At 38.4% G+C, this 21,275-nt stretch overlaps 1 protein-coding gene across 1 annotated transcript in view; it reads left to right on the top strand.

Annotated features, from left to right (window-relative positions):
- DCDC1 (doublecortin domain containing 1) overlaps nucleotides 1-21,275 on the top strand; it is a 394,249-nt gene that overhangs the window by 158,636 nt on the left and 214,338 nt on the right. The window contains exons 8-9 of the mRNA XM_058546317.1: nucleotides 4,539-4,631; nucleotides 12,245-12,415. Coding sequence (XP_058402300.1) covers nucleotides 4,539-4,631; nucleotides 12,245-12,415 — 264 coding nt within the window. The remainder of the gene's footprint in view (nucleotides 1-4,538; nucleotides 4,632-12,244; nucleotides 12,416-21,275) is intronic.

Below are 21,275 nucleotides of genomic sequence, written 5' to 3'. Positions count from 1 at the left end.
TTCAGCTCGACAATAACACACAATGAGTTATTGACTTGTTTATATACGGAGCTCTTTTCAGTAACTAACTCTGACTCCCACAGTCTGGACAAATGATTGATTTCGTGGTTAGAAAAAGAGAGAGCTCTTGCGCTAAACTCTGTAGTGCAAACTACTTCTTCCCCATTTGTCCCTAACTGAATAGGACCTTATTAAAATGCACTTCCCAAAAAAATACCTGCAGCTGGCCTTTATAACCATGTTTTGTATGTATAAATAAGTAATTTGTCCCAGTCTTTTGTATATTAACAGACCATTGGGGAACTTGTCGCTATATATGAAGGCTGATTGTCCTGTTGTTTATGCTAAACTGTATTGTCTGTATTGATCTGCATGTAAAATATGGATCCAACAATTTATTAATAGATCAATATTTACAGGTCAAAAACAGATTTTTGATAGAAAGATTCAGTGTTCTTGTTGGGTTATGTTGATTTATGAAGGATATTATACACAACACATATCATGTACTTTACGTTTGAATCTCTAGGTGTTCTGAATACAGAGGAAAATATATGCAGGACTACAGTTCGGGGCACTGAGAGTTTGGTTGGACTCATAGGCTCTTCCCTCTTTGGCTGGTACCATTTGGAATGTCAGTATGAATTAGGTTGATGGAACACACCAGCTTGCTAGATTACTGTGCCTTCTCTAAAGATATTAATAAATGGACTTAGAGTTTACTTTAGAGTTACTTTCCCCTGTAAAATAGATTTTATTTTATGTTACTATCATGTAAAAATTTTACACAAAACTTTAACTCCCCCCAAAATATTAAGGGGAGTTAAGAAAACAAGAAAGAAAAGCCACACACTGTTGATGACGCACGTGAAACGGGGTCCCTGCTGTTCTGTCTGTGTTTCTCCAGCAGAAGGTCTTGGGCCTGTTTCCCCTCTAGGACAGCCATAGTGGGGCTTCACGAGCCAGCAAATGCTTGAAGAACTCCTCAAAATTAAGAGCATTTTCTGTTACAGTCACAACAGGCTGCATGTTTTATATGATGGAACTATTTGTTTCTAAACTATGACCCGGAGGGCTTTAGACAAAGGATGCTGCCAGCGCCTGTAGCATCAACAGTTTGAGTAGAATGGATACAGTCTGAAAGGAACCACCTCCAGAAGTCATTTCACTGGACTCTGTTGGTCTACTTTTGTGGATTTTTCTTTTTTTAATTCCTGAACAAATCCTTTGAGGTGAACTTATCCTTTTTCACCTTGTTTCTCTAACCAGACCATTTTCTTGCAGCATTTTTGTTCAGTTTTCTTTGACAGAACTGTTATGTTTTTTGTTTCTTACCTTTCTGCACTGGCCTTAATGAGTCGCTTGATTGCTCTATTCTGGCTACTTTAATATTGAATGAGCCCGACCTGAACCATATTTTGGATAGCTCAAGTTGGTTACTTACATATTTTTAAAATCTTAACAGCAAAGCCTGACAAAAATGGTGTATTAAACCTTCCTATTTAGCTTGTTAGATTTCGATGTGCACAGTGAATGTTTGGGGTGTTTTCTCACATTCAAAAAGGACAAAGATATTCTGAGAGCAAAGCGACTCGGTTTCTTTCGCCCCTGTTTGGTAGAGATTTGGCTTTTCACAGTTACATACAAATTTTAGTCATCTTTCTGTTTTTTTTTATTGAGGTATAATTGACATATATAATAGTTTCGGGTGTACAACATAATGATTTGATATTTGTATGTATTGCAAAATGGTCACCACAATAAGTCTAGTTAACATCCATCACCACACAGTTACAGAATTTTTTTTCCCTGTGATGGGAACTTTTAAGATCTACTCTCTTAGCAACTTTTAAATATGCAATGCAATATTGTTAACTATAGTCACTATGCTCTACATTACATCCCCATGAGTTATTTATCTTATAACTGGAAGTTTGTACCTTTTGACCTCTTCACCCATTTCCTGCCCGCCCCCTCACCGCCCGGCACAACCACCAGTCTGTTCTCTGTTTCTATGAGCTGGGTTGTTTTGTTTTGGTTTTCTTTAGATTCCACATTTAAGTGAGATCATACAGTATTTGTCTTTCTCTTCTGACTTATTTCACTTAGCATAATGCCCTCAATGTTCATCCTTTCCGTTTGTTTTGATTTTTAATTTGAAGTTTCTACCCTCTTTATACATGAAAAATTAGTCTCAGAAATTTCAAATCCATTGACAAAAATGATTTCACATATTTTAGATGAGAATAGCAAATCAAAAGCAACTAGTTTTGTCTTTATGAAGAAACAAGATGTTCTCCTCCAAAGTGACAGGAGAGCAGACTCCCACGATTGTTATCACGTGGGCTTGAGGGAGAGGTGCTGTTAGCTCTGCATGTTATTAATACCTCAGAGTGAAAATGACTTTCTTAATTTGACTTTTTACTTACAATAATTTTCTCCTAAATGATCGTATTAAAATATCTCTCTTGAAATGGCTGGCCTGTTTCCAGAAAAGGCCCATGTGTGTGTCCTTACATACTGATGATCATTTGTCTCTCAGAGTCCTGCTGGATTCCCTGTGTGGTACTATGCATATGGTGCTTTTCAGTACCGTTGATATGTTTTCCCTCAGCTTGTGTAGATTAGTGTAGTGCTTCTTTGGAGGTTGAGTATTAGAATGGAAGTGATTTTTCCAACTGTGGTGCTTTCAGTGGTAAAGAATTCCCACCTTTTAAGAGTTACTTGGAAGCAGTCCCAAAGTCATGGCCCTGGGAGACCTTGTTAGAACCCGACTTACTGCTGTGGCACCAAAGAGTTTCATAGCTCTGTTGTTGTTGTTTTATTTCTCTTCAAAAAAGGACTGCTCTGAATGGTTTTGCATTTAGAAATTAAATTTTTAGAGAATAGATGAGCTTGGTGAATATTCCCTAGTCGCTCTCCTTCACGCCTGTCTCCCCCTGAGATGAGAATCCTCCATGAAGAAATAAACAGAGACCCAAGACAAGTATGTGAGCCACAGTTTACACACAGGCTTCCACGTGTGGGAGTTGAGCTGGGTATTTGATGTTTTATAATATTATGTTTCTGTTTTACTTCAGCACAGGAAAAATACTCCTTGCGGAGAGTGGTCCGAAGAACAATCTCACACGATGATTTTTTTTAACTCTTTGTCAGTGGTTCTCAGTCTAGAACAGGGGTCGGCAAACTGCTGACCAAATTCAGCCAGTCACTTGTCTGTTTTTTGTTTTATTCAAGTATAGCTATGCTCATTCTTTTAAGTACTGTCTATTTCATGCTGCCAGGGCGGAGTTGGGTAATTGAAGGAAAGACGGTATGCCTCTCCCTCCCCACGCCTAAAATATTTACTGTCTGGCCCTTTATAGAATGTTGTTGAACTCCTTATCTGGGGTGATCATCAGAATCACCTCAGGATCCCTGGACCTTTCGCCTTTACCAAAACAGAATCTCCGACACACTGAGCTGTGTCACGTGTCCATGGATGAGGTGTTGGCAGGTCAGGTGCTCTTCTTCAGCGTTTGTGCACAGCTGCATCGAGGAAGCCACACTGTTGAGGGCACCCCCGCTTCATCCCAAGTACAGGAGTGGGTTTTCAGGCAGGTGTGGCTTAAAGATTCATGTTAACTCAAACATGGTTAGCTAGGCCTACAGTTGAGAAAGCCTATTTAAAACAACAGCAACATGAACAAAACAAAACAGAAAAGGGTCATTATTCGTTTTTAATCCTCAATAAGGAAGTACAACATGGCACGTCCACTGCTTAAGAATTGTTAAAATTCTAATTCAGAGGGTCTGTATCAGGCTCCTGTTTTCCTTCTTTCTATTGATGCCAATCTGTTGAGTGAATATTATTGTGGGAGTTTAGCTTTTTCTTTTTGTTGAAAATAGCATTTTGTTTCAACAGAGATTTTTATAAAGAAATATAGAATGGGCCACGTCCGCCTTTTTACAACATATGAGTGAGCAGCAGCAGAGAAGACCTTCATCTGGCTTTGTAAATGGAGCAGGTCAGGGGTCACTGTTTAGGTCTTTCAGGTACATTGTCCTTTGTCATGAAATATTATAAATCATTTTGCATCGTTCTAGAGTGTTTCAATTGACATTTACTTTTGGTTTATGTCCTTGAATTCTTATCCTGACATAACAGCCGCCAATTTATTTCCTACTGGCAATGAAAGATTTTAATAGAAAATATCAGCCTAATTAAAGAAAAAAGTTGCTATGCTCATTTTGATAAAGTGCTTTGAAAAAGTATTCATCGGTGTGAAATATCTGCAATTGAGGACCCCCTCTCAAGTCATATTTTAGTAAACTTAAAAACAATAAAAGTGGAAGTGAAAAATTCAGAGTGTTAAGTGTTTTAAATATAAAAATGAACTTTCAACTTATTTAATCTAAATGGAGTTCATTTTCACATAAGTATGGGCCAAATTAATTTCAAATCACCTTCCACAATTATGCTAAATTAGTTGTTTGAATAAATGTTGCTATTGGTTGTCAATAGGTGCCTCTTTTCATGTCATTTATTTATTTTCTAGTTGAACATGGCCATGGATGAGCAGAAAGAGAAAATTACTGAAAAAGTTATTCTTTCCATGACAGCAACGGAACACCATAAGGCACAAGAAGAAGTAAGGAACTTACTTTTTAAACTGTATTACAAAACTACAATGAACTAATTTTAAAGTTAAGACAAATTTTACGTGGGTCTGGTAGTGAACCAACTATAGTTATCTGATAACAACATAATGGAAAAAAATTGGTCAAAACTGAAAATCATTTTATTCATATAGGCAGCTTGAAAAATAATTATATGCTTGAAAGAATAAATCATATTATAATTTTCTGAAAAATGAGTATGAGTACTTTCTCATAAATTTCCTAAATTAGGAAATTATTGCATGCAACTTGAGTCTGGAAATTATAGAAGATGCTAACAGGAAAAACATTAAAATTTTGTTGAACTTTGAGTAAATACTAAATCTTGTTTTTATTTTATGACTTTCTAGGAATAGAATTATTGTTCTGAATTTTAGAAATGCTAACAATGTTACCACTTATTAAGGAAAAACTGCAGTTTACAAATGTCAAGCCTAAGTGAGCTAGTCATCAGGTTCCGGAGGCAACCTTGTAACGAAGGACACAGGGCAAGCCTTCTTCTCTCCAGAGCTCACGCTGTGAAGTCAACGGCAGATTCCATAAATGAAATAATGATACAAAATTGGTGTTAGACAGAAGGGGAAGATGATTTTCATGTAGTTCCTGGAATGCAAAAGTATTTAATCTTTCTGAGGAAAGATCATGAATTTGCTAATTTCCATGTACCACTATCAGTAAATAAAATCTATAAGCAACTTAAAGAATAAAACAGTATGAATATTTAAAAATTAAACTTTCATGTAATTCTCTTTTGACGTTTTGGAAGAAATCTACCCAAGCTTTAGAGTTTTAATATTCTTATCATTGTGATTGCATCTCCTTTGCTATGTATTTTATAACAGATGGACAGGTACAATGCATCAAATTTTCCTGAGAGAATTCAAGTCTTACATTAGAGACTACGTTAATATTTGAAACCTGTTTGAAACCTATATATGTCCAGCATTAAAGACTATGTTGTAAACATTGATTGTTAACCTCAGTAGAGATATTTCATAAGAAAAATTCAACTTGCATAATTCCTAAGGTGTAACAAATAACAATTGTGTAGATTTAAGTTATAGTCCTGACTCATTCCACTTAATAAGTTAAAGACAAGGTTTTTAGTTATAAATTTAAAAAATATTGTCCTCAATTCATTTGAAAAATGTTTTTATCACAGTTGGAGAGTTTTATTACATTTTCCCAGTAAGTGTAAGATGATTTTATCATGTATCTTGATACGGTAAACTTTAGGAAATGCAAATAAGTATCTCTAGTTTAAATAGTATAATTAAAATTATATCTATCATAACACAAATTAATACTAGAGGTTAAATAGAAAATAACCTAAAAGAATGAACAGATTAAATATTTTGTGCCTTTTAAATATTGTGATTATTTTGCTCTTTGATATTTTATGTAAAATTACAATTTCAATGGAACTGAAAACTTAAAGTGGCCCAGGAAAATGATCATTATGCTAAACATATCATTTTTAATGCTACTTTGTTAGTAATACTGGAAATGAAAATTATCTTTTATGGAAAATTCAACAGTATTTATGCTTATTTGGTATTTTTTCTTTATTGTCATCTTAATGTTTATTTAATACCAATATACTTCAGTGTTCTTCCTACACAGTACCTTATGTGGTCACATATTTGCTTGACCAGCTATGGCTCCAAATGCCTTTTGTTTGCTTCAAAAATCAAATACACAGTAAAGGGAGTATGTATTTGCGTGTGTGTGTGTGTGAGAGAATGTGTGTGTACTAATCTCTAAATATATTCCATATGCTATGAGAATAATTTCCATGTCATTACTTTGAAAGTGATTATATTAATCTTGATGTGTAATTTCTAGTGTTTTGGTTAGAAAAAAATCGGTCACATCAAGTTTTGGCTCTAATTCATGTACAAAGATGTAAAATTGTGATGGTGGGGAGAAATGAAAAATTTGTGGGGAGGGGTTGCTTCAATGTTTATTTTTGCCCACAGTTTATTTTTTTTACAAAAATATTATATTTCTAGACATATTTCAAAACCCAAGCTAAACATCTTAAAATCTGAGATTTAGATTTAGATTTCTGCTGCCTATAGTTTTATCTTAAAAATCTTGGTGTTTTTCATGTAATTTTTCCATGTGAAAACTAGGAATAATGATAATGTATGCATCATAAGATGTGTATGGATTTTATGAGAAGAAATGCCTCTGAGAGGAAATGAGGAGAGTTCTGGGTAAGGCTGGGAGAACTGCCAGACTGGAATGTGGGCTTGAACTTGACTGAAGACGCGAGGAAAGGAAGACGGCGAAGCACCCCCCAGTGCTGTGCAGTCTAAGGAAGGTCCAGTGAAGGCGTGGGGTATCCTGGGGCCAAAGTGGTCCCTCAGAGGAGTTCTGTGACTCCCAGGGGCACCTGCCTTAGTATCCTCAGCCATTGGCGCCACCCTGGCCGTGGCTTTCAGAGCACAGTCACTGGGACCGGTGGTCAATTATGCTTCTGCACTGAGGGGTCTGTGAGGCATATTCTCTTGCTTCCTCAAAAGGTGTAGTTGACATCATCCTTCTTGCCATCATCATAGCCCTGTTTTCAGGTGAGTTATAGACATCTAAAATGTCTCTATTTTCCATCGCCCCTTCCCCTATGAGTGGATGGGGATGTTAGACTCTTGAATAGGCTTAAAGGCAGCACATGAGGGACCTCTGGCTGGAAACAAGATAAATCTCTTTCCAAAGTATTTTCCATCTCTAAAGGGTTCTAGGAAACTATTACAAAGTTGGAAGTAGTTGAAGTGGCAGGAATAAGAGGTGGTACCCACTCCAGGTTTCCTGGAGCTCCCCTGCAGCCCCTCCTTCCAAATCAAGAGACACTTCAATTTGCTCACAGGTTCCCATGTCCTTTCTAGTCTTTGTTCCTCAAGTCTGCGTTATCGTTCTCTTCTTAACCTGAAAAACACTGTACTCTTGGGCCTGAAACAAAGAAGAGAGTTTAGGAAGTTTAAAATACCCATTTTCATCTCCCTCCCCCCTTTCTGGTTCTTCTTAATTATGGTGTAAATTAGAAAGTTTCTTGGTCTTAAGTTTAAGCGCTGGCCTTGTTTGGAGACCATCCTGTATGTTACATGCCCAGATGACACGCCTCGCAGAGAGGCTGCTGCCCTTTGTGCTGATTTCAAGGGACAGTTTAGTGCAAAGTGCTCTGGAGTCCTCCTTCCTGACACAGATGGACTCAAGGCCACACAGCATTCAAGCCGACAGCCGAGCTCATCACTGGAAAAACCAGGAGCTCCTCAAAGAGACGTTCGTAATAGAAATGTTCTGTTCAAAGTACAGTATTCAGAACCTATGGTTCAGAATGTGCAGCTTCAATATGCATACCTTTTAGAATGGTTATAAACAGAATAATATTTTGTGCTGACTAAATCATCTTGAGAATTTAATTAAATGCAAGGATTGCATAAATGCATCATAAAAACATGACCAAACTGCCCTGCATAGGTTTTTATGCAGAAACCCCCCGTGTATGTTTGTAGACAGGTGTGCATTTGCATTCCTGCAGAAGTTTGGTTTGTTTTCTCAGAATACTCAATTTTTCTTTTTTGCTACCTTCTGCTCATTTGTCACTCTCCCAAATTGTGTACAAGTGTCACTTCCGTGCTGCATTTCCACAGAGAATGAAGAGTAGAATGTGTAGGCTTTCTGCTGCACAATGAGATGGTGCGTTTTTCAGCATATGCATACGTAAGCCTTCTTTTGTGAATGGGACTGATAGGGTCAGATAATGTTTAAAGGGAAAGTCTTTCTGTCTCTCAGGCCTCTATGTTTCCACATGGGTGCTCCCACACACACGTAGATTGAATTATGAACAGACCCATTAATGCTGGGATCACAGAAGGTCAAGTTTTGTCTTCTTTTACCCCTATTCACGTTGCCTTTGTAGAGAGGAAAAAAAAAGGATTTGCAGAAAAAAAGATTCATGATGAAGAATTTTAAAGAACATTTTTCCCCTTCTAGCAACATCTGTGATTTGAAAAAAAATCATATTATGTAAAATAATTCAGGAGTATTGTATTACTTACCCGATTTTGGTATATGAGTTATTATGTGTAGGGTTATCTTTAAGGATAACATGTTATCATAATAACTGAGAACAAAATGTAGAACTTTGACGATAGAAGACCTTATGAATATGTAAAGTAAAGTTTTAGTAAAACTGGATGGAAACTTTATCAAAATGTCAGTGGCAGGATCCTTGACATATTTTCTTCTATGTTTAAGATAATTTATTTTTGCTAAGGCATCTTATTTGATAGTTTTAAGTTCTTTTTAAAATAAACAGGTGATGATTGGTATAATTATGCTTCACATACATTAACAGGTAATCAAGGGACCAATGAAAATAGCAAAAAAGATAGAGAAATTTTTTGAAGTAACCAAGAATTCATAGGAAATGAAACTTTTAAGGCTTTAACCAATAGCCTTTTAGAATGCAAATGACATCATCAATTGTAAGGTTGGTTGATTTCTGATGTCACATGAAATCCCCTATCAGTGAAACGCTATGGATTGTGACAGTAAAACCAGTCATGTATAAAAATGCTCTCAAATCAAAGCCTGAAATCCTCCCTTTTTTGTTGTTGTTGTTGGCTTACTATAGCACAAGGTGCAGTACATAAAACTAAAGAGAGCAACGTTCCTGATTAGCATAATACATTATGTGATGTTTAGTATACTTTAAAGACTACATAAAATTATATCTTCTGGAATTGTATGATGCTGGGCAGAGAAGATCAGTGCTTTCCAGAAATGAAGTCTTCCTACTTAAGGCCTTTGGTTCTTGGATTTTATTTATTTATTTTTTTGTGAGGAAGATCAGCCCTGAGCTAACATCCATGCTAATCCTCCTCTTTTAGCTGAGGAAGACTGGCTCTGAGCTAACATCTATTGCCAATCCTCCTCCTTCCCCCCCCCCCCCACAAAGCCCCAGTAGGTAGTTGTATGTCATGGTTGCACATCCTTATAGTTGCTGTATGTGGGACATGGCCGGAGAAGCATGGCCGGAGAAGCGGTGCGTGGTTGCGCGCCTGGGATCCGAACCCGGGCCGCCAGTAGCAGAGTGCGCACAGTTAAATGCTAAGCCACGGGGCCGGCCCTGGTTCTTGGATTTTAATTTTGTCAGATAACAATAGGAGCAAGTCACTTGGCCTGTTTTCATCTCTGGTTTTGATAAATACTGTTATTCATCATGTTTGAGGATAATACTGCTGGAGGGTAGTATTGTGAGATGAGGCTGAAAACATTGACTAATATTGGATCATCTATCATTTCCATATTTTAAATGTTACTTCTTTCTCATAGGGTTAACAGTACTGTGGAAAGCACAGAAGTTCATTCCAGAAAGTAAGAAAAGGTCTTGAATCTTGAATACCAAGCTGAGGAATCTGGGGGAGCAACTGGAGGATTCAGTGTGCTATTGGAGGTCGATTAATGTGGGGGAGGTGGCAAGATGGATTAGAGGGGGAGAGACCAGAAACAGGGAGACCACTCAGTAAGTGTTTTGGTAATGCAAGTAGGGGGAGGGGACGAGGACATGAGAGCTTGGACCAGAGTATTACTTTTAAGAGAAGATAGGAAGGAGAAAACATATATGTATTTGGAAGAAGGGCTGGCAAATACAGCCCTGGGGCCAGCTCCAGCCCATCACTTGTTTTTCTAAATAAAGTTTTATTGGAACACAGCCATGCCCATTTGTAACATATTGCCTGTGGCTACTTTCAAAGTACAGCTGCAGGGTGAAATAGTTTTGATGAAGACCTTATGGCCCACAAAGCTGAAAATATTTATCATCTGGCCCTTATAGAGAAAAAGTTTTCCAACTCTTTATTTAGAAAAACGGATCGTTTAAAGGGAGTAGATGATTGATGGCATAGGAACAAATAAGAGAGATACAGGAGACCAAAGAAAAATAGGAATCACTAAATTAGCTTGTGTATATGCACATAATGCTTCTAAAGTTCTTGGGAAAAGTTAAATGTAATTGAAGTTTGAACTAGGTAGAGTAGAAAAATAAATCTTCAAGTCCTAAGGATAATAGTACAAACTTGCTTTCACTAACTTCCCTGAAATCCTCTGTGTCAGGGATAGGAATCATAGATTTAACATCAGAGTTGAAGTGTAGGCTGGGCCAAATACCATCTTTTCAGCCGAGGATGAGGTGTCAGTATGTGGGAGTCTCTTGGAGAAGGATTTCCCATTTTTACTGTGGACATTGAAGTGAGATGAGAATCTAAAGTTTCAACTTTTTATCTGCTTTATGTGAAATAGGAGTAGGGACAGGAAAGAGACCAAGAATAACAATTGAAACTTGATGTGCAGAGAACACCTAGATTTAAAGAAGAAAATACTATAATAATATAACATGCATGAGGCACCAATTGTAGCTTAGACATTGTGCTGTCCATTCTTTAATCTTGTTTAATTATTAATATGGTGAGGTCAGTATTATTCTTCGTTTATGGATGAGGGTTTATTACCTATTCAAAGTCTCTCACTCAGTAATTGAGAGAACCAGGATTTTAACTCAAGATTTCAAAAAATCCATGCTCTATTCAGAGTCATTCATTATTCTAAATGGGTCTAATTTAATCACTTTAAAGAATCATGGATAAGGTGAATTTCTGCTTTTCATCTCTTTTGGTCACTACCATATATCAACTAGTGTCTAAGAATCCATTTCTATTAGAGTGAATATGAGTTTACATAACACAGTGAAGAGTCAAAAAATGATACGATTTTTAATTTGTAAACTATATAGATTAAAATATTAACTTACTATTTCTGAGTCCTCAGCATGTCTTATTAATAATCTGTAAGTCAAATTCATATGTCTGTCTTAAGTCTGCTGATTAGAAATCTAGAAATTTAAAAATAAAGGGTACATGTTTCTAAGCCTTTACTACTTTTGGAAAAATTCTATGCTTTATTCAGAAATTGATATATTTTCAAAACATCATCTAGAATAGAGAATTGTCTTTGAAGTATGGATATTTTTGAAAATTGTATTTATGAAATTTGGAAAATTATATTTTTGGAATATTTGGAAGGAAGACTGATTTATTTAACAGGTCAACAAAATTTTAATGAATTTAACATATGAATTAAAATTTTAAGTGAAACATATAGATAGTAAAATAAAATATTCTAAAATGGAATGTACATATAATAAAATTAAATATTCTCATTGGCACATGTATTGGATTAATTAAAGTCTTAGGAAGGTTTTACTCTGTTAAGCAGTTTACAAGTCTTTGGCAGTCTTGTCAGATGTATGTGTTTCTCTTCATATCCAGAAATATTTTTCATTCAGCAATTGTAAATGGCTACCTATTCTGTATTACTAAAGTACAAAGGTTAGAATTTTCCCATAAATAACATTTGTTGATGAAGGAATGCATGTCTCTTTTATTTACTTGAAGAGAGTTCTGTACTCAAATTTTCGTATTGAAGTCATTTTCCTCCCATCAAACTAGGTACTCAAAAATCTAATAGGTGTGACATCAACAATTACTTCTTGCTAACAACTCTCGTAATTTAACCCCTTCAGGTGAGCAGGCTGATTGATGAATTGGAGACAGCTATCAAAAGCAACAGAGGTCATCTCTCTAAACTTGGCCCCCAATTACAGGCTGAGCAGGAGCAATTCTCCTCTTATGTCTACCAACACATTAAAAGCCTTCCAGCAAACACTCTTATCCCAAGAGGCCTGCGGCTCAAGGTGGGTGTCATTCTGCGATTCTCACCGGGTTCAGCCAGAGACAAAAAACGCTCTGTGCTCCATTTGAAGACCCTGTAACAATGCCTCTCGGCTCAGATTTCTTTTCATGTTGTCTTCCTCAAACTGGAGTTTGGCTCACAAGTGCTAATATTACCGTTCAGAGAATACGTTTTAAAAGAAAATGCCTAGAGGCCTTTGAAATGTGGATTTATAAACTTTAACTAGTTTTCAACCCAGAAAAATAATTTAATGAAGAAATTTAATCATGTGAACATTTGCATACTTTCCCAAGAAACATATTTTTCACAGGAGTCACTATCTATTTCAGTTTTTAAAAACAACTTATTTGGAGAAATGGGCGAGCTTTAATCATTGATGGACAGAGGCACTAGGAATTAGAGGTGGAAGGCCAGGGACTGATCGATGTTCACACGGCATTTCCAGGGAAAAGGATCTGTGCTGGAGAAGTGTGACACAAGTCTGAGCTCACTTGTGAAATCAATACTTAAGAATATACTGGGAAAAAAGGTGAATTGGTTATTTGTCAGGACAAGACAGCTAAATGTCCTAGACTCTTTGCTTTCGCATCTTTGGAGGAGAAAAATAACTCGTACTTGGCTAAAGTGGATTAGGTACTGAAGCTTAGGGAATTTAAACACTTTTGTTTATCATGATAGAGTATCAGTGTTAAGTCAATATTGGCCTATAATTTCACATCCCATATTTCAAGAGACTATAATTAGTAAAATGTGAATTTTACTCTAAGTATGGCCCTTTTCCATCTAAGGAACAAACCATTACTACAACTCTTCTTTTCCTTTTGATTATATTTATATTTGAATGTGATAACATTCAAAGTAGTTATATTTTGATCAGCCTTTTTCTCTACAATTCTTCTTAATATTCAGTTTTATTCTGCAAATAACATTATAAACAGTATATTTTCTATCTATAACTTTCTTAATGGCATTTCCATGTTTGCGTTTTTCTTTTACTTTTTTTATTGCTGATGAAGATTCGCCCTGAGCTAACATCTGTTGCCAATCTTCCTCTATTTTGTATGTAGGTCACCACCACAGCATGGCTGCCAACCAGTGGTGTAGGTCCGTGCCTGGGAACTGAACCCGGGCCCTGAAGTGGAGTGCACTGAACTTAACTACTAGGCCACAGGGCCAGACCCCATGTTTGCATTTTGAATGAGAATGTTACCATGTAAAAATTGACCTTTAGGGAAATGTAACTCCACGATAAATATGATAATATATTTCTCATAGTCTGTGCTAGTCAGCTAACTATTTAGGAAGTGATGTTGAAGACATCAGGTCAAGGGTCGCTCTAGTCCAGTAGTGTTATTCTTTTCCAGATTTTTGACTTGGTGACAGATCCATTCCACCATTTTTCCAAGTACTTGCTATTGATTGAGAGAAGAGCTAGGTGAGGGAGCCTGGTTGTCTTAATACCATTCATCCCGCTCATTTGTATCAGCAACTGTCCTATGACTTGTAAAAAATGAAAGTGTTTTTTTCCTCACGTTTGTTGCACTTCTGAATAATTTCTATCACTCATTCACATTAGCACATGGGCTTGATAGCAAATATTTAACTTTAGGATCTGAATTGTTGCTCTCATATATTCCCCTTTGAATATGCTTCAAAATTCTTTCCATATCAGCAAACAAAAGAGGAAATTTATAAACGCAAAGACGCCGTATCGTTGTATCTGCTTAGACTCACTGTGCTGTCCAGTACAGTAGCCACTAACCACATGTAGCTATTTAAATTTACATTAATAAAAATTAATTAAAATGAAAAATCCAATGCCTCCAGTAGTATGCCAGTGACTTTCCTGGTTTTAGCACTGAAAGCACCACATCCAGGAAACGTCTCAGTCCCAGGCAAAACGGCATGGTTGTCACCCTGGTCTTGTCTAAGAGTTCCCCTCTCCTTCCTCCAAGGCGTTCTCCTGCTTTGTGATTCTTTCCCCATGAAGTACTCAGCCTTATTTGCTTCTCCCTCCTTTCTCCTCTGTTTTCTCCTTTGGAACATGCAATTTCTCTCAGAGAATAAATTCCTCTTGCCATATTCCAGGAAACCTGGACATCAGCCCCAACTTCTGGCCTTAGCACAGACCACTGGTTTTTCAACCTTGGCTGCATATTAGAATCATCTGGAGACCTTTTAAAAAACACCAATGCCCCCACCTCCAGAGATTTTGATTTAATTGTTTCGGTATGCTGAAAATTGCTTCTATTGGTTTGTAATTGCTGATTGTTAAATTTTGAGGAATTTTGTGAGCCAATTGTTAAATACAGCCATTATTTAAAATTAAAGTATATAGACTTACAATTAAATAGATCTTATTAAAAACAAAGGTATTACTCTTCACTTCTTAGTTATTGTATTACATTTTATGATCACCTCTGCCCCTTGAAGTAATTTATGCCCACGGTGTCTGTTTAGTGGAAGCGGGTAGTGGTGTGGTGCTGTGCATCTCTCCAAAGTTTATGTTCAGTGATGGCCTGTTGTAACTTGAAATTGTTGGGAGTGGGTGTTTGGACTGATGGAAAAGACACTGAGATCCGGAGTTTTCTAAACTAGTTCCTACGTCTGAAATAGCCAGTCAGTAGAGACAAACTGGATTAACAAAGAATACCCTAAATATTCGGAATTGCAAATCTCTTAGAATTGAGGCATTTTTCTGTACTCCCTTTCAGGTGGGGTGACCTTGCTAATTCCACCTGAAGCGATGTTGAGCAGAGGCCACAGCTCACCATTCTTTGCTAATTCCAGAATCAGTTCATGTCAGATGCCTGGCCAAACTCTAATTCCCCATGGGGTGTGGATGAGCTGCCTTTCCATGGAGCACCATCTCTGACCCAGTTACCTCTGACTCACTGTGGGCCATGGCCGTGTCTTCTCTGGTTATGAACAACTTTATCCCACCTTATGGCGTGTACTATGCAGTGTTAGATGACATATCAAAAAACAGATGTAGCGTGCACTGACGCACCGCTTGACAGGCCATGCTATGGCGGCGTCCCATATGAAGTGGAGGAAGATGGGCATGGATGTTAGCCCAGGGCCAGTCTTCCTCAGCAAAAAGAGAAGGATTGGCAGATGTTAGCTCAGGGCTGATCTTCCTCACAAAAGAAAAAAAAAAAACAACAGATGTATTTTCCATTTATAACTGAAAACCTTGGCTCTAGTAAAACTTATTTTTCCCCTTTTCTATATATTTTGATCTTAGAAAAGTGTCTGATAAAAAAATGATTTGGGATGGTCATCTTTCTAATTTTCTCTATCTGATGATTTGCATCACTCTCATATACATAAGCCCATGGCTCAGCTTCAAGAACCGAAGTGATGGATTGCAGCCTCCTGGTGTCCTAGAGCAGTGGTTCTCAGTGGGCTGGAGACAGGCTGTGATTCAGAACCCCCAGTGCTTGTTCATGTTGCATAAGGTTGCCTTCACCTCTTCACTGAGCTTCTCATCCTCATCATGTCTTTCATTGATAATTTAAAAATAGCAGCTTTTAATTAAGTCTTAATATTAGAAGGTCACCTCTTTAATGGACACACACTTTCTGCATTCCATATTGCCTTGGTCCCATTTCTGCAGTCACATGGCGTAAAGCCGTCCTAAGTTTAGATGGGCAAAAAAGACAAAGGACTGAAAACAGCTCAAGTTTGGATGTCTATCCTGCCATGGAAAGGTTTCTTGTTAAAAAAAAAAAAAATTTGAAAACAACATGACAACATTAGAGGAATTTTAGGAAAAAGTTATGTCACCCGTAATCACATTATTTGTTATGTGACTATTCTCACCCTTGCATGTCACTTCCATATGCACTCAGATGCCCTACATCGTCACAACCGCAGTGTGCACTGTTTTTGTAGTCTGTTACATTCTCTTGCCATCACATCATAGCACCTTTTAAGTTGATGAGATTTCTTACTGTTTTTACCTTTTGTAGTCACTCTCAATGCACGCCATAGTCTGTGAAGCCCTTCAGGTAACTAATTTTGGGAGCCATTGCTTATTGTTCTAGACCTTCTCTTACCCCGTATGGCCTGTCACTGCCACCACCGCAGCCACTGTGAGAACATCTGCCTTAGCCATGGCTCAGTGACTTGTGCCTCCCCAGCCCTGCTCTTCCCACAACTCCGCCTCCTCTTCATCCCCATGGAGATGCTGTCAGGAACGCGCAGGAAAGAAAGGATTGATAGGGGTGGGTATTAGCAAGTCTGTAGGGGATGGTGGGTGGAAAACTAGGAGGAAGGTAGGTGATCGTGACAGAGAATTGATGAGCAGGAGTGTGGGGTGTGTGAGTAGGTGGGGAAAACCTGGGATGAGAGCAGGATGGGTCAGCTTTCCACACACAGTGGTCAGTGGTGCTCTGGGGTTAACTTCCGTTTGCTGCCGGTAGAGGCAGATCCACTTTCTGTGGGGTCTAGAGCTTGTAAAATTTGGGGGAGAGGAGCCTCCTTAAAATTAGGCCTGAAAGTGGATATTTATTTAGAATGAGAAAATAAATCACAACAAATTAATGGAGGCTTGAAGATTCAGATCCTTTCTTCTGAGATCTTTTTATGGCAGCTTTTCAGAAAAACTTACATAGAAATACTCCCTGATTGCTAGCTGGCTTCCGGCCCCCACATCTGGCCAGCTGTAGCTCTCAGCGTCTCCCAGTGCTCTCAGGGGTTGGAGCACGTGAGGGTCCCAGAGCTGAGTCTTCATTAACCTCACACAAATCCACTCTGGCACGAGCAAGGGAAATACAGTGGGGTTTACAACCTAGACAAAACACGATGCAGACGGCTGTGATTTGGAGATTTTTTTAGCCTTTCTGTTTTTATATCGTTTGGTTATAATATTCTCTTATAGCTTTGGTAAAGGGATAATTCAGAGATTTATTCCTTAAAGAATGTCTTTGTCCAGCATCTAGTTCATCCTCTGGGTAGTAGAGTATGCATCTAACAATTTTTATTCTCCCAATGACAGAAATAAAGAAGACTTCAAGGGTATAGCCCAGTAAATACACACATTATCTGATACGTATTGTCTACAAGGCATTTTGCGAGGTACAGTGGGAAGATGCAGAGATGCCTAGAACAGCTGGGCCCCAGCCCATGATTATTTTCATACACTTAGAACAATACGACACGCTTTGAAGACAATAAAACTAAAGTGTGTGTCTTCTCAGCTTTTTACTACAATTTCATCATTTTAGTTTATAGGCTTGTAATTTATATTCAGAAAACGGGGTAATTTGATTGATAACAGAAAAGATGCTAACTTTTGTCTGTAATACCCTCCCGGCCTTTCTCGTGCTGTGGGTATTTGAATTTGCCTTTGGAATCTGCTCTACCAATGGTACAGGAGCACCACGAATCCACCTGGGATTTACATTCTACTTCGTGGTCATTCAAAAAAAGCTTCAAGTTTCCTAACCATATGTAGTAATAGGAAGTTTATTTAAATATTTAGGAATCTGTGGAACAGTTAAAAGAATAGAAGGAGGTAACTGAGGTCAGTTATCCCTCACAGGGAGGGATAACTGGGGGTGGGGGTGGGGAGGTGGGCATTCCAGTGTATTCCCCCAGCCTACGTCCTGACAGGCATCTGCAGCATGGTGTACGTCTCTGCGAGCATGAAGATGCAACCTTCCCTCCTAGACCTGCTGAAGAGAAAACCTGTGTCTGTACCAAATGCGAGGAAGAGCACTTGGTTGGGGCGCTGGCTCCCATGCAGAGCCAGCTGTAGTGAGACAGGCCTTCCCTGCGCGCCTGACAGTCCTGAAGGTGCCCAGAGAGTTGCCAGGTGGGCAGTCAGCGGGGCAAGTCCACGGGCCGGAGCTGGATTACTGTCCCTGTAGTTACCGGACTAAATGCAGCCACTGAGCCTTGCTGCGGCAGGCATGCGCTCTCTCGCGGGGAGAACGTCCTTCTCCATAGCAGTTAATTTGCTCTAACCTCTCAATTAGCTTTTTCACAGTGTTTGAGACACTCCGGTCGCTGAGGTTCTCTTGCTGCATATGCTCCCGTCCCCTGGATTACCACTGACATCTATGTTAGCCCAGCTCACCGTGAACGCTATCAGGTGTCAGTTCATCACTGAACACAGAAACGAATGCAGATTCTCTAGTAAGTGCAAATGAAGCGATGCATTTACACCTACTTGAGTCCCACTATAGTTTTGATGTTTTATGATAAAAAATGGATTATTTCTTAAAATAGAAATGTATCACCATAGACTAAGCTTTTGTATGGGTTTTAGTTACCCAGAGTACTTATTCATTAGGGGAAAAATTATATTTACAGGCATATTTGATATATTTTTTAAAGAAGCTGAATGGCATTAAAAACATATACTCTATCCAAAGGTGAGAATGTGATCTCTGAGGCTGAGAATTGGGGAAGTCTGATGATTTGATTCATATTTAATCTTATAATGTTCATTTCCCCTAGTAAAATAGAATTTGGGGGATGTGACTATGTTTTTCTCATCAAAAAGCCCTTACTTTCTGTGAGAAGAAATATATTGAACCCAGGAATTTCCAAAAACCTTTCTTTACCAAGCTCTGGTATATAATACATCATATTATGCTCAGATATTGACAGGGCCCACATACCTGCTATTTTAATCCCAATTAAATATAATTTTAGGCACTAAATTAATTTAGACAAGAGATCCTTCTTGCATTTCTCCTTAAAATATTTTCATTTATAAAGGGCTTATTGAAATTACTCAGTTTAGGACATGACAGGCAAGGAGATTTACCTTGCCACTGCCTTCTAGATAATTTTGAACATTTTCATATGTTGAACTTAGTGAGAATTGTAATTGGATACAAAGAGAATATTTTTGTGGAACCATTCACCTTGTTTTAGAAATTTTACTTTGTCAATAGACACAGAAAAGGGAGTGTGAGAGAAGCCCTTTTAAAAATATATTATAACAAAACAATGAAATGTGACTTGAGATGCTTACAGGAAAGGAGTGCAGGCCTGCTCCCAGGTAACTGTGGAGCCGGTGAGGACCATTCTGCAGGCCTCTTCATCCTCCGCCTCCCTTGGCCCTTCCTCTCCTCCTTCCCGCCAACCCCCAATTCAGGCTGTCGGGTACCCTATGTTCTCATTGCCACCCTTTTTTCAAAATTTGCTTTTAGGAAAAGGGCATGCCACAGTTTCTTTCAAGCTAAGACAGTTTTCAAAAGAATATTTTTCTTAGATCGAAGTTCTTTCTTGGAATCTGCTTAAAGTAAAGGAAGTAGGATCTACCCTGTTTGCAGCCAGGATGGTGGCTGCACCACAGCCTTGCCCATCAGCTTTGATCTCCCACGTGGGACCACAGACCCCACTGACCCCCTACCCACCAGCCCCACCCCAGGCCCTCTGAGGGCTTCCAGAGAGCTGAGACTGAAAATCATGGCCTTGAAGGATCAACAGCCACTGAGGCTGAATATCATTTCTTCTGTGGTATTTAAATTATGACAAAGGAGTAAATCTCTAACTGGAATTTCAAGTATTGGCATGTTGGTGGGAGAGATATTTTCGGGTCAGAGTCTCTTGGCCCACACCTAAAATCCTACCCCATAGGCAGTCACCCAGTTTGTGTCTTCTAAATGGTGGGCTTTGCTGCAACTTACAGAGGAAATTTAAAGTGTCTCTTTTAAAATCAATTATTTCTTAAGTATACCTCTTCTGGGCTTAAAAAAATGCTATTTGATTTTTGGTTCAAGTACCATTTGGATTGATGAAATTTAACAATTGTATAATTTGTTTTCATTTAAGTGCATTTTCATTTCCTGGCATGAAATATACTGGCTCCTTACCTGTTAAATACCATTTAAAGACATCTCCATTAGGCGTTAAAACACTTTTTCTTACATGTAGTATAAGCATACTAATTCATTATTAAATTTTTATTGTCTGAATCCCATAATTTTAATATTTGCTTTGTGGTTCTCACTTTATCTGAATGTTAAAGTTAGACGTGTTTACTGTTTGATTTATAATATACACTTGAGAAAATATGGATATTTAAAAAACTATTTCGCAAGTCTATAAAGATGAAAAAAGTAACAGCACATTTATTTGATTTAATGTATATATAATGTTAATTCATTTCAAGTTGATTTTCTGTCTCCAAAAGTGACTTTAAATTCTGATTGGACAAAGATGTTTTTCATGGCTAACCAGCTTCTCACATAAGACAAATATTTCATTTTAATTTTCATCTTCTTTGACTTAGGTAAAAAAAAGTCTACTATGAAATACTTTTCTATGCTTTTAAAATTTTTCATATTAAGTTTCATATTTTTAGAGTCTCTAATTCTCGACGTGAGAGTAAATTTGGATGTTTGTAATTAGAAACATCGCAGGGCTTGATTCTACAGCTCTCCCCACCCCTTGTGATAGATTTGCCCCGCACGTCATTAGCCTCCCTGAGACTCACCTGTGAAGTTGGGTTGCTGCTCTGAGTACTGAGTTAGTGTGTGTGACTGTGCACTCTACACCTGGAATACCGAGTGTGGGTGCGAGTGTGCACACTACACCTGGAATACCCAGCGTGTGTGTGGTGGGAGCAGGGCTGCACTGCTGGGGTCCCGTCTTTAGCACTGAGGTACCCACCCCCAGCTGCCATGGCTATATGCTTACTGGACAGCCGCCCTCTGTGTGAGGGAGCTGCTCCTCCCAAGACTAGGCCCTCATCCTGGGGGCAGCTGCATCCAGCGTTTGGTTGGTGGGCGGCAGGAAGACCTGGCTCCCTTGGCTCAATTCTGGACAAGACTCAGGGACCATCCTGGCCCCAGATCTCCCCCCCGGAGGCCTCTGGTGCAACTGCATTGTAGTTTGCC

This window comes from Diceros bicornis, chromosome 7, assembly GCF_020826845.1.
Source record: "Diceros bicornis minor isolate mBicDic1 chromosome 7, mDicBic1.mat.cur, whole genome shotgun sequence".
Taxonomy (NCBI): domain Eukaryota; kingdom Metazoa; phylum Chordata; class Mammalia; order Perissodactyla; family Rhinocerotidae; genus Diceros; species Diceros bicornis.
Note: the sequence above shows the minus strand (reverse complement) of the source record. Positions and strands in the feature narration are given on the sequence as shown.